Source organism: Pseudophryne corroboree, chromosome 10, assembly GCF_028390025.1.
Source record: "Pseudophryne corroboree isolate aPseCor3 chromosome 10, aPseCor3.hap2, whole genome shotgun sequence".
Taxonomy (NCBI): Eukaryota; Metazoa; Chordata; class Amphibia; order Anura; family Myobatrachidae; genus Pseudophryne; species Pseudophryne corroboree.
In genome coordinates, this window is record NC_086453.1 from 202,593,568 (window position 1) to 202,612,277 (window position 18,710).

The 18,710-nt window shown below is 45.4% G+C and overlaps 1 protein-coding gene across 1 annotated transcript in view; it reads left to right on the forward strand.

The window, feature by feature from the left end:
• Positions 1-18,710, forward strand: part of ACAP3 (ArfGAP with coiled-coil, ankyrin repeat and PH domains 3) — a 400,069-nt gene that overhangs the window by 338,443 nt on the left and 42,916 nt on the right. The window contains exons 11-12 of the mRNA XM_063943035.1: positions 13,400-13,512; positions 15,608-15,659. Coding sequence (XP_063799105.1) covers positions 13,400-13,512; positions 15,608-15,659 — 165 coding nt within the window. The remainder of the gene's footprint in view (positions 1-13,399; positions 13,513-15,607; positions 15,660-18,710) is intronic.

Sequence of the window (18,710 nt, forward strand, 5' to 3'; positions counted from 1 at the left end):
CGCTACCGTGTCTAGCTGGGCGCTGTAGTATGCGACTGGCCTGCTGGCGTCACCGTGTTTTTTGGGTTAGTACACCTGCTGCGCACCCAGCACTTTCTGTTCCGTATAGTTCAAAGGGTTTCCCATAGTCTGGCATACCTAGTGCTGGTGCCTGCGTTAGGCACTGTTTGAGTCTCTCAAATGCTGTTTCGGATTCGTCTGTATGCGAAATCCGGTCAGGTTTGTTTGAAGAGACCATTTCCTGCAAAGGTAACGCCAATATGGAAAACCCTGGGATCCAGTTACGGCAATACCCACACATTCCTAAAAACGTCCTGATCTGTTGCTGGGTTTGTGGCAGTGTCATGTCTCTAATGGCTTGGATTCTATCAGCGGTCAGGTGTCTCAGTCCTTGTGTTAGACAGTGTCCCAAATATTTTACCTTAGTCTGGCATAATTGTAACTTGTCTTTGGAAACCTTGTGACCTGTGTCTGAAAGATGAAACAGGAGCTGTTTCGTATCCTTCAGAGATGCTTCCAGTGAATCTGAACACAGTAATAAATCGTCCACATACTGTATCAATACTGATCCACTGTCTGGTTGGAAAGACTGTAAACAATCATGCAAAGCCTGAGAAAATATACTTGGACTATCTATGAAACCTTGGGGTAGTCGAGTCCACGTGTATTGGACTCCTCTGTATGTGAATGCAAACAAATATTGGCTGTCAGGGTGCAGAGGTACCGAAAAGAAAGCGGAGCAGAGGTCAATAACAGTGAAAAATTTGGCAGTGGGAGGAATTTGCATTAGGATGACAGCTGGATTAGGCACTACGGGGAACTGACTTTCAACTATTTTGTTAATCCCCCTTAGATCCTGCACTAGCCTGTAACCCCTCCCCCCACTCTTTTTAACAGGGAAGATGGGACTATTGGCTGTGCTGGACGTTCTTACCAGAATGCCCTGTTGCAGCAAGCGTTCTATTACTGGGAAAACTCCTAACTCCACCTCTGGCTTCAGAGGATACTGTGGGATTTTTGGAGCTATCCTACCATCTTTTACTTGTACAACTACTGGAGCTACGTTTGCCATTAATCCAGTGTCCTGTCCATCTTTTGTCCAAAGTGACTCTGGTATCTGAGAGGTCATCTCTTCTACTTGGGATGGGTTCCTATTTGTCATAATGGAATGTGACATTAATTTTGATGGGGAGTCTAACATGTCTCGTACCTCCTGAGCGTGATTCTCAGGAATGTCCAAGAATACACCTTCAGGAGTGCAATAAATGACGCAACCCATTTTACATAGTAAGTCTCTCCCCAGGAGATTAGTTGGTGCCGATGCAGCCAGCAAAAAGGAATGCTTGGTATGCAAAGGCCCTATTGTAATCTCGGCTGGTTTGCTAACAGGGTAGTGCTGGACTACTCCTGTTACTCCCATGGCTGGAATTGTCCTACCAGTGGTTCTCATGCCCACTGTCGAATTTATCACTGACTTGGCCGCCCCTGTGTCTACAAGAAAGTTTAAAGTTTTACCAGCTACATTGATTGCAATCTCTGGTTCGCTTCCAAGACTGGCAATCAATTTAACTGGCTGCAGATTACAGGTGTGGCCACACCCCTATTGGGTATGCTGACCTCCCTGAATCCCATTGGCAGCAACTACTTGTGGGGGAGTTAGCTGGGAACTACCAGAGGCCTGCCAGTCTCTGTTCGGGGGATATCTTTTTGTTTCCCCTGTATGTGGCTCAAAACTCCGCCTCTGTGGACCATGCTCCCAATGTCGTGTGTTGTGTTGTTGTCTAGGGGGTTGAAAAGATCTTTGTACATTCTTTGTTCTACATTCTCGTGCAAAGTGTCCCGGTCTGTTACAAGAAAAACATGTTATTACACTTGCCTTACCCACAGGATTCGGTGGTACATACGCAGGCTGCCTTGTGGTCAGCGCCTGTATACTTACGGACATCAACTTATCACTTTGCGACTCCCTGTGTCTAGTGATGTTTTTGTCGTGATCAACAGCAGCCTCTCTCAAGGTGGACACTGACAGACCTCGCCAACATGGTTGTGTGGTCTGTACCCTAGCTTTTAATGTTTCTTTCAAACCATCCATCAGTACAGATACTGCTACTTCTCGATGGTTTGGGTTGGTCTTAATGTCTTCTATACCAGTGTATTTTGCCATTTCTGATAGTGCCCGGTGGAAATATTCTGCTGCCGTTTCGGACTCCTTTTGCTTAATGGAAAATATTTTATTCCATTTAACAACGGCTGGGAAATACTCCTTTAGCTGTAAATTTATCCTTTTTACATTATCCTGGTCGTACACATCTGTAAGCGGTACATCTTTATCTAGTCCTAATCAGCCAAGAATTTAACTGAGTCGACATTGGAAGGTAAGCAAGCTCTTAGCACTATCTGCCAATCCTTATTATTGGGCTCTAAAGTGTTTCCTAGATCCCTGATGTATTTTTGGCTTGCCACTAAATCTTTTCTGGGGTCTGGGAATTCAGACACTATGGTCCTCAATTCCATTCTAGTGAACGGGCAATACATGGCAATGTTCCTGACGGGTGTGGCTCCTGATGCATCTGTTTTCCCATTGGGAACTACTATCACCTTTACAGGAGCAATTCTAACAGCCTCTTCCTGTATAGATTCTACAGCTTGTTGTGGTACAATTGTTTCAGTGTAATGCATGGTGCCGTACTTACCCGTTGACACGACCTCACCTATCCCTCCGCTAGGGGCCTTAACTAATCTCGTGGGTGGTGCAGTTCCTACTGTGGTTTCTGATATGGTGGCCGCTAGAGAGAGCGCTGAAATTGTTGCCGAATCTTCTTCTTGATCACACTCCTGAGGAAGGTTCAAAACAGGGTACATCTTGCACGGGTTAATACTTGCATGAGTTATTTGGTTAACATCATTAACATTTACAGGGTTACTAAGAGTTTGTGTTTTACAACCCAGTGCGTTTCTCTCCGTAATCAGCTTCTCTCCTGCAATGTATGGTGGAGGTGGAGCTGTGGCTATCAGCTTCCTGACTGCCCCAGATCCCGCCGCCAGAGCCAAACCTCTCTGTATCTCACCTTCCTGGTGCCATAACTGTAAGTAATCATGATGCTGAATTCGTCTCTTTGTTGATTTTACGAGACATATCCTCCTCCTTAAATTTTGTAACACGTCTGGACTGAAGCTACCTATTCTTGGGAATTTGTCCCTGTCTTGTACAGTCATTCTCTCCCATTCATCACATAAAGATTCGGTGTGACTTCCATATTTTTCACACATTACATATCGTGCCGACCCAACTGGTCGGTTCACAGAATCAACCTGAACCAGGGTTGATCGCCCCCTACCTGAGCAACTGGCCCCCATAGTCTGCAGGTGTTGCTTAGTCCTCCTTGGATTTCTGTATCAAGGTTTTCAGCAAGCCTTTACAGACAACCAAATTACTCCACAGTAGGCCGGCGGTGGCGGTTTACCGAGTACCCCACTCACTCGCCCACCTCGACCAATACGACCTGATCACACCGATATGGTGCTGGCGTACTCGATACAGGGCCCCTATGGAACCTTCAGTTTACTGGAACATATGAGGGTTACCCGCAGGACACTTACTCTTTCCAGTAAAGGTGGGGTTGTTAGATAGTTCCTGAGTGACCAGCGAACTTCCCTTCCAAAAATAAAAAATTACACAAATCACGTCAGAATGTACAGATAGCGTTTGTGACCACTTTACTCTAATGGTATTAGGTCAGATTACTAACTACTGCACACAATTACGTGCGGTCCAATCGTTCAGTACATAAGCACTACTTGTCATGTACTGAAAGATCAATGGAATCGATGTTTCCGGCCGCGATTCCTTCAGCAAGAGCTTATGGCCTATATGGGTTCTGCACCAACACCCCAGGCGTTGTGCCACTGAACTTTTATAGCGGACCTCTTAGTACCTTACGACCTCCTGGTCTTGTTACCTTCTGTTAATGACCTCCTGGTCTGTTACCTTATGGTCCGCTATACTCTAATGCTCAAATATCATTTAACCAGGGATGCCTCCCTAGCCACCGTATATGTCACTTACACGTGTGTCCCTTGACGAGTACCCGACTTTCCTTTTGGTTCCACCTTAAAGTTATATAAACTTTTGTATACAAAACCACACTCACTCAACACATGTACACTTTTGTTTCTATATCTATTTCTGCGCAGAAATTGTCTTCAGTCCAACAGTGTTACTAATTAGGAGCAGGATCTGTTAAGCTAAATTTCAGATTTTCCAAAAAATAGATTTGCGTTATTTACCGCGTCGCGTTATTTATCGCCTTTGCGCTAATTATCGCTTTGCGCTAATTCAACTTTTCGTGACTTGAGCTACGTTGCGTAACCAGACGCTACGTTGCGTAATGTACGCTGCGTGCGTCTGCCGTTTGGATTGCGTACGCAAGTCTTTTGTTAGGGACACGTGTACGCAAAACAAAGATCCACCGTAACACAATTTCTACCTTTATCAATGTAGATGATCCCTGATCATCTACCGCACACCACACTGACTGTCTTATCTCCCAGACAAGCCGTGTGTTGGTCTATACTTTAACTATTACCTCTACTATGAAATAACAGCAAATCTCTTTTTGCACTTTCTATCAACTATAAAACTTGGCAAACAGGAATAGTGATATACGAAATTTGAAAAAGAAATACAGATAAATGTATGCGTGCGTGTATACGCAAGACAGAAGAAAAATAAAACAGTTTTAAAAGACACAAGCGTTTTGTTCTTACTTCCGGTTCCCGGATTCCTTCAGCACTCTTTATCTAAGCGAAGCAGACGCTTATCCCGTCAGCACTGCAAGGAATATGATCCCGCCCTTTGCTGATGGATAATGTCTGCTGATCTACCTAGTGCAGATATGAGAAGGATAGGACGAGTCCCCAATTGACAATGCTAAATTCCCTTGTCGTATAAACAACCCTTTATGAAGCTAAGAACACTGTACGCTGTTTACTTAAGAAGTACCGTAATGGTACGCTAGTTGCGTAACGATCGCTCAGCCGTAGGCGAGACGCTCAAGCGTCACGTTCGCTCACGGCCCAGCGATCACAGGACACGTTATTGGCTATGACTAGAGTAATGATTCGCTATGGCGTAGCGGACGCTCGAGACCACGAGGAGATCACCAGCGGCGCAGACGCTCACAATGCTATACCTTTATGTCTAAACCTTATACCAAAGAAATACACAGAATACCTTAATGTGAATACAGGGTGTAAGTGCAACCTTGTGTAACCTGACTAACTACAAAGCTGCTTGAGCGTCACCGACGCTCAAGTGAACACTTAACACTATAGAAAATACACAGATACTGGTTTAGGTTCCAAAGCCTATTAACTGTATTATATCTAGTATACTTGTAAAAAGGGGATAACAGTACAAATGATACACTACAATATAACAGAGACTTCCTAACCACAGAACTAAACAATACTATCTAATACAATACAATACTAGTCTAGGGGAGATACGAGAGAGAGAGAGAAGGGAAAGAGAGAGAGAGAGACGGAGAGAGATGAGAGAAATTGGCTCACAGAAAGACAATGATAACGGAGAGAAACTTACGCACAAGGGTAAACGATCGCATGCGCCTGGACATCCAGCACCCGATTTTCAGCAATGAGAACCGTTGAAGAGTGAGAGCTGGATGTGGTCGGCCTGCCTATTTATGCCCCACACACAATGCAATCCTACAGTCCCTACAATCCCATTGTCCATTGGATGAAGGAATTCGACCCTGTATCACAACAAAAGGTCATAGGTTGATTCATACAGGTGGGCTGTGACGATTTCAAACAGCTCAGGTGGGTGGGGAACTAGGTTTCCCGCCGCATACCTGAGTATGAGTAAATAGTAGAAATGGACATAAACTTCTTATGTCCATAACTATTCGCACGAGCGATTAATACGCTCCAAACCAACACCGGAATATTGCTAATTAAATACTCTTCCGATGGGTACCAAACACTGCTGTATGATTCCTGTTAGACCCTTCGTACGATACAAAGAGGGATTCCTTAGCTCAGGGACCTTCTATATTAACCAAACTTTCAGAAACTATCAAAGGGACCATGATCTATAAACTACATTAATTGTGAAAATATGTAACGAATGAGTCGCACGCTACGACTACATAAACTCTACCGTAAATACGCATACCGCGCCTGCGAGTGCACGCTATTGCGGGTATGCGCCTTCACGGGAGAGCGTACGCATGCGCAGCACGGACCAGTGTGCGGTGCAAATATGGCAACGTGCATAGAGACATTTTTCTGACTTTGACAATATGTTCTGATTTGCCCAGAAATTACATATCGGACCGATGTTGTCCTGGTATGTACCCGACCTTAGATGATTTTGTTTAAAGTCAACAAATAAGTTCCCCAGATATTCAGAGGCATTGAATACTGTGCTAGAACTCGGTCACACTGTATTTCCAGCCTTTTTATTACCATGAAGAGCAGTAATCCTTCACAACAAAATTCTTAGTGTTACTGCCGTATATCTGTAAACTACATGGCGGTAGAACAGGATATTTTTTTTTAAATTAGTTTACTGATTGAACTTGAATTTTTGGTTCACTGCCCAAACTACCAGCAGGTAAGAATCTAATGTATTCCGTGTTTTATAACATCATTATCTAATTAATCTAAATCTAATTATCACCCAGGAAAATCTCTGTAGATGTATTTTGCCGGTAATTAAGCTAATTGTAATGATTATTAAGACAATTTGCTTAAGTGAGTTCTGCTGCCGTTCTCTGTAATGTATAGATGAGGGGACCTGGCGGTGTAAATCTGTACCTCTACCCCACAATAAGACGTTACCTATGTAATTGAAGCACCATCTCCGTACACACGGAAGGTCAAGGACGGTCCCTCTGTTGTTTAAAGTCTTCAGAATGCAATGATTTTTGTTAAGGATTTCTTTGTTAATATGGGTAGCCATCATTCTGCAAGTTTCATTCATATGCTGTAATGGAGTAGTGATGTTAAAGCTGCAGTACGGGCTACAGAAAAGGTTTCGCCACTGTGCCACCCCCCTAGCTGGAAAAAACACATGTTGTGGCCCTCAGGCCACTATACAGGGTGATTCTACCAGTAGGTGAAGCAAGGCAGTTGTCTAGGGCCCCAGTGGTAAGGAGGCACCTAAAGCACTGAATGAGTCACTGTTCTGCTATGTCTAATAATAATTTGGATATTTCTGTTTTGTCTCTTTGGAGCCATATTTTATTTTTTTTAGAAAAAGTATTCAGTGTGGCAGTTTTCACTTATTGTTAGTAGGAAGAACTGAGCAAATGAATAAGGCTTGCACATATATAGGTATGATTACAACATAACAACATGGGCTACTAAAATAAAGACACATGGCTGCACATTGTCTCACAGATCAGTATAAAAGGGTACTAAAAGTAAAGGAACTTTATCAGAGCTACACACGAGAACAGTCAAATCACACTAATTTAGTCTGCACTCAACTAGGTCTCCTGGATTACACTTCCAGGTTGTCTGCTTCTGAAGGTAACGGTTCTGGGGCTGAACACACTGCTGGTGTTGCTGAAGCCACAGATCCCTATGAGGAGAATATAGCAGCTGCGGGCTCTGGTTCTGGGGGGCTCCTTGCCCCCCAGTGGGACTGTGGCAACGGGGGTCCATAATGACCCACCGTGGGCTACTTTCTCCACGCTTCTAAATACGCTAGTTACTAAACTAACACCCCCTATGGGACCTTCTATGATGGTTCAACCGTATGTGGTCCCCGCAGCTAACCCGCCGTGGGCGGATAACTTGTCTGCTCAATTGAAGAAATTGAACCAGTCCTTGACTACTAAAAAGTCTGACCCTCGCTCGCCTAAGACCAAGGGGTCCTCTAAGCGAGCTCTTACCCCCTCACAATCCACTGCTGTCACTGACACCTTGTCTGATGAAGATGGCGCTTACACTGACCCCACAGATTCTGACACAGATACTGCTGATGGGGAGGGTAGTTCACATGATCTTTTGGAGGCTATTAAGTTGATTCTACAGATTACGGATGATCCTGAGCCATCCGTCCCTCCTAAGAAACCAGATAGGTTCGAGCGTCAGAAGGTGGTTAAACAAGTTTTACCTCACTCTGACCACCTAGTGGATATACATCAGGAACCCTGGGGAAACCCGGGTACGAAGTTTGTGCCTCAAAAGAAGATGCTGGCTCGCTATCCCCTCGCGCCAGAGCTGTCTAAAAATTGGGAAACGCCTCCTCCAGTAGACTCACATGTGGCTAGGATGGTGGTTTCCTTAGCTCTACCTGCCACTACCGTCACATCTCTAAAAGAGCCTACGGATAAACGTGTGGAGGGTTGTCTGAAAGCGATTTACACCCTCACGGGTGCTGCACAAAGGCCCACTATTGCAGTAACATGGGCTGCAGAGGCTATTGAAGCATGGGCCCTAGAGTTGGAAGCTGAAATCTCTTCTGACCATGCTAGACAATGCTTGTCATATATTGTCACAGCTTCTCACTATATCAAAGAGGCGGCTTCTGATGCCGGTATTCTAGCAGCCAAGGCCTCTACTACATCAGTCCTGGCTCGCCGGATATTGTGACTGAGATCCTGGTCTGTGGATCTGGACTCTAGAAAAACCCTGGAGGTACTCCCTTTCAAGCGAGATATTCTGTTTGGGGAGGACTTAAATAAGATAGTGGCTGACTTGGCTACTGACAAAACTGCCTGTCTGCTAAGTACCGCTCCTTCTGTGTCGAAGGCTAAAGGTACTTCCTTTCGCCCCTTTCGTCCTTCAGGTAAAGCAAAAGGTCAGGCGTACAACAAGCAGGCCCGCACTTCCAAACCTGGTAAGCCGAAGCCCAAAAGAGCCTGGGCTGCCCGTCAGCCAGCTTCCAAGACGGATAAGTCTGCCGCATGACGGGGCGGGCCTCCCCCTGGGGGATCCCAGGGTGGGGGGCCGGCTGCAAGGGTATACCCAGGAATATTTGTCACTCGAGGTTACGCCATAGCCTTCAAAATCCACCCCCCTCATCGATTTTGTCTGACAGACGTCCCATTGGACCAGACAAAGGCAAACACTCTGCATTCGGTGGTACAGACCCTCCTGGATACAGGAGTCGTAGTACAGGTGCCTCTTGCTCAGAGGGGCCGAGGGTACTATTCTCCGCTGTTTCTAGTCCTGAAACCGAATGGGTCCTCTCGACCCATTCTCAATCTCAAGGCATTGAACAGGTTTGTGAAAGTTTCCAAGTCCCGTATAGAAACCCTTCGCTCTATAGTTCTGGCCTTGGAACCTGGGGATTATATGGTCTCCCTGGACATACAGGATGCTTACCTGCATATTCCTATAACAGTGTCACAACAGCAATACCTGAGGTTTGCGATTGGCAACCTCCATTACCAGTTTCGGGCGTTACCTTTTGGTTTTACTACGGCTCCGCGAGTCTTCACCAAAGTTATGGCGGTGTTGACGGTGGTACTCTGCCGTCAAGGGGTCAGGATACTGCCGTATCTGGACGACTTTTTGATCCTGGCAAATTCCCCAGAACTTCTCCTACGTCATCTGGATATGACTGTCCGGTTTCTACAAGCCCACAGGTGGCTTATCAACTGGAAGAAATCCTCCCTGGTCCCTGCTCAGAGCATAGTGCACCTGGGAGCGCTATTGGACACTCACAACCAGCGGTTGTTCTTGTCCCAGGAGAAAGTCCTGAAGCTTCAGGACAGGATTCGTTGCTTCCTTTCTCGTCCGCAAGTGTCGATACATTCGGCGATGCAGGTGCTGGGCCTCATGGTGTCCGCATTCGACATGGTGGAGTATGCTCAATTCCATTCTCGCCCTCTCCAGAGGCTGATTCTAGCCAAGTGGGACGGCCTGCCTCACCGGATCATGTCTCAAATGATCTCATTGACTCCGGAGGTCCGCCTGTCGCTGCACTGGTGGTTCCAGGACCAACGATTGTGCAGGGGCCGTCCGTTCTGGACATCCGACTGGGTCCTGTTGACGACAGATGCCAGTCTAAGAGGTTGGGGCGCGGTGCTGGAGCAGCACTCCCTTCAGGGTCGGTGGACCAAGGAGGAATCTCTCCTCTCGATCAACATTCTGGAATTGCGGGCGGTCTTCAATTCGTTGAACCTGGCCCAGCATTTAATTCAGAACCGTCCTGTTCAAGTACAGTCGGACAACGCCACCACAGTGGCTTACATAAATCATCAAGGCGGCACTCGAAGCCGTTTGGCAATGAAGGAAGTCTCACGGATTCTGCAATGGGCGGAACGCCATCTGCCGCCCATATCGGCAATATTCATTCCGGGAGTCCTGAATTGGGAAGCGGAGTTTCTCAGTCGTCAGGTTGTACATGCCGGCGAGTGGGGCCTCCATACAGAAGTGTTTCAACTCTTAGTGGAAAAGTGGGGCCTTCCAGACGTAGATCTGATGGCGTCTCGACACAATCACAAGGTTCCGGTCTTCGGCGCAAGGACAAGGGATCCTCAAGCAGCATTCGTGGATGCACTGGCGGTGCCGTGGAGGTTTCGGCTGCCGTACGTGTTCCCTCCGGTGTCACTCCTGCCCAGGGTAATTCGGAAGTTCAAGCAAGAAAAAGGAATTCTGCTTCTCATAGCTCCAGCGTGGCCCAGACGGCACTGGTTCTCAGACCTGCAGGGCCTATCGTCAGAGCGTCCAATTCTACTTCCACAACGCCCAGACCTCCTCGTTCAGGGCCCCTGTGTCTACCAGGACCTAGCCCGGCTGTTTTTGACGGCGTGGCTCTTGAAGCTTCCGTCTTGAGGGCTAAAGGGTTTTCTGAGGCGGTCATTCAAACTATGTTGCGGCCCCGGAAACCAGCTTCTGCTCGGATTTACCATAGGGTCTGGCATTCTTACTTTGTTTGGTGCGCATCTAACAATTATGACGCTTCCAAGTTTAGTACAGCCAAGTTGTTGGCCTTTCTTCAGCAGGGCCTGGACTTAGGCCTGCGTCTGGCCTCCCTCAAGGTTCAAATATCTGCCTTGTCGGTGTGGTTTCATAGAAAGATTGCGACCTTACCTGATGTGCATTCCTTCACTCAGGGTGTGTTGCGTATCCAACCTCCCTATGTCCTGCTTGTGGCTCCTTGGGACTTGTCGGTGGTTTTGGAGGCGTTACAAGAGTCTCCGTTTGAACCTCTTGGTTCAGCTGATCTTAAGTGGCTTTCCCTTAAGGTGGTGTTTCTGCTGGCTATTGCTTCAGCTAGAAGAATGTCGGATTTGGGTGCCTTGTCTTGTAGTTCCCCATATCTGATATTTCACTGTGACCGGGCGGTTCTTAGGACTCGTCCCGGTTATTTGCCTGAGGTGGTTTCTTCGTTCCACCTTAATCAGGAGATTGTGGTACCTCCCTTTGTCTCTCCTGATCTGTCTCCCAAAGAGCGGTCTTTGGATGTGGTACGGGCTCTCCGTATCTATGTGAAGAGAACTGCTTCTGTTAGGAAATTTGATTCTCTCTTTATTCTGTTTGGGTTTCACAAACGGGGCTGGCATGCTCACAAGCAGACTTTGGCCAGATGGATTAGAATGGTGATTGCACATGCTTATGTAAAGGCTGGTCTGTCAGCTCCTGCTCACATTACGGCCCATTCTACTCGGTCTGTTGGACCTTCTTGGGTGGCCCGCCGTGGTGCGACCCTTGAACAATTGTGCAAGGCGGCTACGTGGTCCTCTGTGAACACGTTCATAAGGTTCTATGCCAGTGATGGCTAACCTTGACACTCCAGCTGTTGTTGAACTACACATCCCAGCATGCCCTGCTACAGTTTTGCTATTTGGCCATGCTAAAACTGATGCAGGGCGTGCTGGGATGTGTAGTTCAACAACAGCTGGAGTGTCAAGGTTAGCCTTCACTGTTCTATGCCTTCGATACTGCCGCTTCCCAGGATGCTTCCTTTGGACGCCGGGTTCTTATGCCCGCTGCAGTGCATCCCCTCCCATAAGGAACTTCTTTAGGACATCCCCTATGTCTTTCCTAGTGGAGCCCAGTGTACCCTGCAGCAGAAAACGAGTTTAATGGTTAGAACTTACCTTTGTTAAAACTCTTTCTGTGAGGTACACTGGGCTCCACAAGGCGCCACCCTAACGCACTTAGCTTCTTTGGGTTGGTATGGCATTAGCCGCTGACACTTCTCCTGTCGTGAGAGTGTGGTGTTGTGGCTACTAATCGTTGTCGTCTCTTTTCCTGCTACTGCATTGGGCTGGTTAACTAAAAACTGAGCTCCTGTGCAGGGAGGCGGGGTTATAGAGGAGGCGGCACTATGCATCTTGGGAACAGTCAAAGCTTTTGAGCCTGTTGGTGCCTCCGATCAACATCCTACTCTACACTCCTATGTCTTTCCTTGTGGAGCCTAGTGTACCTCGCAGAAAGAGTTTTAACAAAGGTAAGTTCTTACCATAAAACTCGTTTTTTTATTGTGTTCAGCGTATTGGAAGTCTTTGAAATCACATAAAGAGTGATGTTGGATGTAGTTTACTCATGAACAACCTTATTGTACAACCTGATTGCTACGTATGTGACCAGCCTTAAGCTGGGTGCACACTTGTTCAATCCTCGGCAGATCAGGTCAACGCTCCTGAGCAGCCGGGCTGTGTGTGTTATCAGCTGCGACCCTCTGTGACCTCTTTCAAGGCGTGGGCAGCAGCAACGGGTAGCGGGTCTTCTATGGGGATCGGGAGGTCGCTTTTGCAATCTCTCGGTCCCGACCGATGTAGGAGCGTTCTAAGCCATTTATCGGCTAACGCTCCTGCATCGGTACTGCGTATGAACCTATACAATCAACGCCCATTCACCCGATATCGGGGGTAATTCTGAGTTGATCGCAGCAGGATTTTTGTTAGCAGTTGGGCAAAAACCGTGTGCACTGCAGGGGAGGCAGATATAACATGTGCAGAGAGAGTTAGATTTGGGTGGGTTATTTTGTTTCTGTGGAGGGTAAATACTGGCTGCTTTATTTTTACACTGCAATTTAGATTGCAGATTGAACACACCCCACCCAAATCTAACTCTCTCTACACATGTTATATCTGCCTCCCCTGCAGTGCACATGGTTTTGCCCAACTGCTAACAAAAATCCTGCTGCGATCAACTCAGAATTACCCCCATCGTCAGAACGGGACGGTGATTGTATACGTGTGTACCCAGATTTAGGCGGACACACCAGTAGCAGAGTCACCCAGTGTAGCTATCTTTCATATGATGGCATATATGAGGGCAATTGGCTCTTAGAAATTAGATTTATTTTTTTTGTCTTTTAGTTTATAAGACATTATTACTTTTTTGAATCATTCTTGTGTCTCCTTTAATGTTAATCGTAAAAGTAATCATTATTGTTTGTATCAAACAGGATTTCTCCTATGATGACTCCAAAGCAGAATTTAATGTGGATGCCCCTAATGGGGTTGTTATGGAGGGTTACCTCTTCAAAAGGGCAAGCAATGCATTCAAAACGTGGAATAGGTGAGTACAGAGTGCACAGTACATGATGGGCAATACTGCAATAGCTTCTCAACCAGTGTTGCTTGTTGACTGGCTAAAGCAGACAGATTTTAGGTACACCAGTCTTCTAATAATTCTTCATAATACATTTGCCCTATGCAAAATCTATATGATGTTGGCGACATTACCACATAATAAGGAATAATAGACTTGTGGTTGCTTGACAATTAGGAGACCATTACAGTATCCGGATGATAAGTCGACAGTAAATAGGTCGACATGCATTAGTTCTACAGGTTCAAATGTCCGACATGACAACACAATACAAGTCACCACAATTTGTTTTTGGATTTTTTAAAAACTTTTTCATCATTTACCATCCATGTGGACTACGATTAGGAATAGTTATAACATGATAAACTTATTGTAGTCACATGTGGTTGCTGTGGCGGGACTCCTTTATGTGCAAATATGTGTCTTAGACGCAAAGTAGTGTAACAGGACGCACAAGCAGCTTCTGCTGATTAAAATGATATACAGCATGCCTATATTCTGTGTGTAATTGTGGCTCTATCTGCATCCGAAATGCTACGTTACGTAGCATTTTGTATGCAAATACAGTCGCAATTACACACAGAATACAGGCATGCTATATATCATTTTAATCAGCAGAAGCTGCTCGTGCTTCTTGTTACATTGTCACGCGGCACTCACACGTTATGTGTAACGCGACTTGTAGAGGACACATCTGTAAAATGACACCCAAAAAAAAATTTGTCGACCATGTCCTTGTTGACATATTGACCTTTTGACCCTGTCGATCTATTGCATGTTGATCTATTGACTGTTGACTTCATTCTGGTCTACCCAATGATCCACACCGAGCTTTAAGCTGGGTACACACTAGACGACATTTTAAATGGATTTGCTGCAAACAACCATTCGTTACGATAAATTTGTTATATAGTCCTGTGTGTACGCACTTTATCGCTAGCGATTCGCGCTCCCATGGGTAGCTAGCGACGTTGTTTGTACATGCAGCTCAATTTAAAAATGATGCTACTGACTAGGTGCAAATCGACCAGTGTGTACGCTACCACTGACAAACGACTAATTTAAACAGGCTGAAACCCAACAATTTGGTAGTATTGGACGACTCATGTATATCAGTTGTTTGTAAAATTGCTCTGTGTGTATGCACAATTTAGTTTGTCCGGGAGTTCAAGGGAAATCGTGCGCGACATTCTATCATTTGTATGTTCTCTACTGTGTACCCAGTTTTATTGTGACAAAGAATTGTGGAAGTAGCGGAAGTAGCAGTTTATTTAGGGCTACGGTACCTTTGATTATGTATTGTGTATTCTCACATGTTCACTATACATTCGATTCAGTGTAATCTTAAAAAAATAAAATAAAGTATGTTGTATGGGAATACATACAATATCCTGGCGTTCGAGATGCCGGCGGTCACATGACCGACCGCAGCATTCTGACACTGAATATGCCGACATTGGAGGGGGTAAGTATTTTTACCTCCCCCCTGTCCCTTACCCTAACCCTCGGGGGGTGGTGGCTAGGGCTAACCTTTTGGGGGTGTCAGCTACGGCTAAACATCAGCGGAGGTGTCTGCTAGGGTTATCCACCCTCGTGCCTGACCCTAACCCCCCCTAGTGCCTAGCCCTAACTCACCACACCCCCTAACCATAAGGCAGAAGCCTGACACACACTTTTGGCATCCCGTCTGTTGGTGATCCAGCGCTGGTCTCCTGAGTGGTGTCAGGATTCCAACGTCAGTCACATGACCGCTGGCATCCTGACTGGCGAAATACTAAACGCATCCCGTTGTATGTAATGGGTTTATAATCCTTTGTGTTGCACCTTCAATCACATCTTTAAATTGAGTCAAGTGATGCAAGTGGGTGGGGCCTAAAAGTCCAATAATGGGTAACGTGCTTCTTGCATTTGGCAAAACATATTTAAAAACATACATACAAATAACCATTCCTAGTAGTAAGTCTGTATTTGTCAGCTTCCCGCTGCATTGTTCTGCTGAAATACACAATTTACGTGTGCATCAGGCACCACTGAATCATTGACACTTATTTTTAATTCACAGGAGGTGGTTTTCCATACAAAACAGCCAGCTTGTTTATCAGAAGAAATTGAAGGTGAGTTCGGATTCCTGCTGTACTATACATCATTTCCTGTGCTTCCTATTTTTACTAATCTGCCAAATACTTAACCAAGCCCAGAGATAACTAAACTGCAGTCAAATTGCGTATTGAGATTACTTTTCTATCATTGAAGATTAAAATTCTATTTTTACACGAATAGCCGCAGAAATAATATCACACAATTCCATCTGTCCGAAAACTACTGTAATATATAGTTACATAGAGGGGCCATTCAGACCTGATCGCTCGCTAGGGGTTTTTTGCACTGCTGCGAGCAGATAGTCGCTGCCCATAGGGGAGTGTATTTTCACTTTGCAAGTGTGTGAACGCCTGTGCAGCCCGGCGGTACAAAAAAGTTTTGTGCAGTTTCTGAGTAGCTCAGAACTTACTCAACCGCTGCGATCACTTCAGCCTGTCCAGGGCCGGAATTGACGTCAGACAACCGCCCTGGACATGCCTGCGTTTTTCCGGACACTCCCAGAAAATGGTCAGTTGACACCCACAAACTCCTTCTTCCTGTCAATCTCCTTGCGATCGACTGTGCGAATTGATTCTTCGTACACCATCGCTGGGCAACGATCCGCTTTGTACTTGTACGACGCGCCTACGCATTGCGGTACATATGCATACGCAGTTCTGACCTGATCGCAGCGCAGCGAAAAAACCTAGCGTGCGATTAGGTCTGAATGACCCCCATAGTTACGTAGTTTCTGAGATTGAAAAAAGACAATTTGTCCATCGAGTTCAACCTATTTGTGTTCTCCTACACTGTATTATTTTCAGGACTAATTTTATCTGTTGATAAAGTCGGCCATTGTGGTTTTTTCCTCATTTTATTATAACTATAGTATTGACCGAGTCCACCGTTACTACTCTCTCAGGCAAGGAATTCCAAACTCGTATTGTCCTTACTGTGAAAAAAACTTTTTTGCCTCTGTGTGAGGAATCTCCTCTCCCCTAACCTAAGTGGTTGTCCACGTGTCTTCTGTGTTGATCTTACCAAAAACAGATTCCCCGCAAGCTCTGAGTATTGCTCCCTTAAATATTTATAAATGTTGATCATGTCCCCTCTTAGCGGGTAATTCAGACCTGATCGCTAGGGTGCGTTTTTTGCATCAGGTAGTCACCGCCTACAGGGGGAGAGGGACTTCGCTGTGCAGGAGAGCTGCACAAACAGAAGTTTGTGCAGTCTCTGCACAGCCCAGGACTTACTCAGTCGCTGCGATGATTGGGGCCGGAGCTGACGTCACAAATCCTCCCACAAAACGCCGGGTCCCTCCTGCGTTTTTCCAGACACTCCCTGAAAACGGTCAGTTGCCACCCATAAACGCCCTCTTCCTGCCTTTTTGCACCATCCCGTTGCTTCCTGGTGCTGCGGACCGTTGCGCCTGCGCATTGCAGTGCATAAGCATGTGCAGTTCAGACCTGATCGCCCGCTGCGCGAAAACGCACAGCAGCGATCAGGTCTGAATTAGCCCTTTAGTCTCCTCTTTTCCAGCGTAAACATGTCAAGCCTTGCAAGTCTTTCCTGCTATTCCAGCGTCTCCATCCGCTTAATTAGTTTGGTCACCCGCCTCTGAACCTTTTCTAGTTCCAGGATATAATTTTTGTAGTGAGGTGCCCAAAATTGTGCGCAGTATTCCAGATGGGCCTCACTACGAATTTGTATAGTGGGAGTATAACACTCTCATCCCTTGCAACAATTCCCTTCTTTATGCATGCCAGTACCTTATTTGCCTTTTTTTGCTGCAATCCTACATTGGGTGCTGCTGCTAAGTTTATCTATGTGTACTCCTAAGTCTTTTTCCAGTACAGAGTCCCCTAAAATCACCCCATTTAGTATGTAGGTGTTATTTTTGTTCTTGCTACCACTTGTCTGTATTGAAACTCAATCTCCATTTTGCTGCCCATGATTCAAGTTTAAATAAGTAGTTCTGGAGAGAATCTGCATCTCCCTCCGAATTTATAACCTTACATAGTTTGGTATCGTCTGCAAAAATTTACACCATGCTCTCTAGACCTTCTACTAGATCGTTAATGAAAATGTTGAACAATAGTGGTCCAAGTACAGACACTTGTGGCACACCACTTAGGACTTCAGTCCAATTTGAAAAAGTTCCATTTACCACAACGTGCAGATCTATCCTTCACAAATCCATGTTGGTTCCTATTAATAACCTTTTTTTGCTTCAAGGAACGTCTGTATACTATCCCTTAGAATGCTTTCTAGTACCTTCCCCACTATAGATGTAAGACTAACTGGTCTATAATTGCCTGGTTCAGCTTTACTTCCCTTTTTGAAAATCAGCACTACTTTTGCTATACGCCAGTCTTTGGGAACCATGCCTGATGTAATTGAATCATTGAAGATTAAAAATAGAGATCTTGCTAATTCGGAGTGTAGCTCCATGAGAACCTTTGGGTAAATGCCGTCGGGACCAGGTGACTTATTAATCTTGTTTTTTTTTTCAATTGTTCAGACTTCCTCCTCACTTAAATAAGCACTTAGCAGTGGGACATTATCCTTATTGAGGTTGGGTGTTAGTTCTTGCATCTGGTCCTCTGTTGTAAATACCGATGAGAAAAACTCATTTAATTTATCTGCAATGTCATTATCGTTTTTGATTAAGCCGCCCAGTTTGTCCTTTAAAGGGCCTATACTCTCCTTCTTTAATCTTTTGCTGTTGATATATTTAAAAAAAAAAATAGGGGTTTGATTTACTTTTCTTTGCTACTAGGTTTTCAGTGTCTACTTTAGCTGCTCTTATTTCTTTTTTGCATTTTTTGTTGCAAACCTCATAGTGCTGGAATGACTCCGCCTTCCCGTCTGATTTTTATTTTTTGAATGCTCGCCTTTTTTTGCCCATTAGTTCCTTAATATTTTTTTTAAGCCGCATTGTTTTGGAATTTTTAGTCCTTTGTTTGCTGCCCATGGGAATACATTTACAAGTATTCTCATCGAGCAGCGATTTTAACACCTCCCATTTCTCCATTGTGTTTTTTCCTTGAAACAAAGTTTCCCATTCAGTGCCCCTTAAAGCTTCC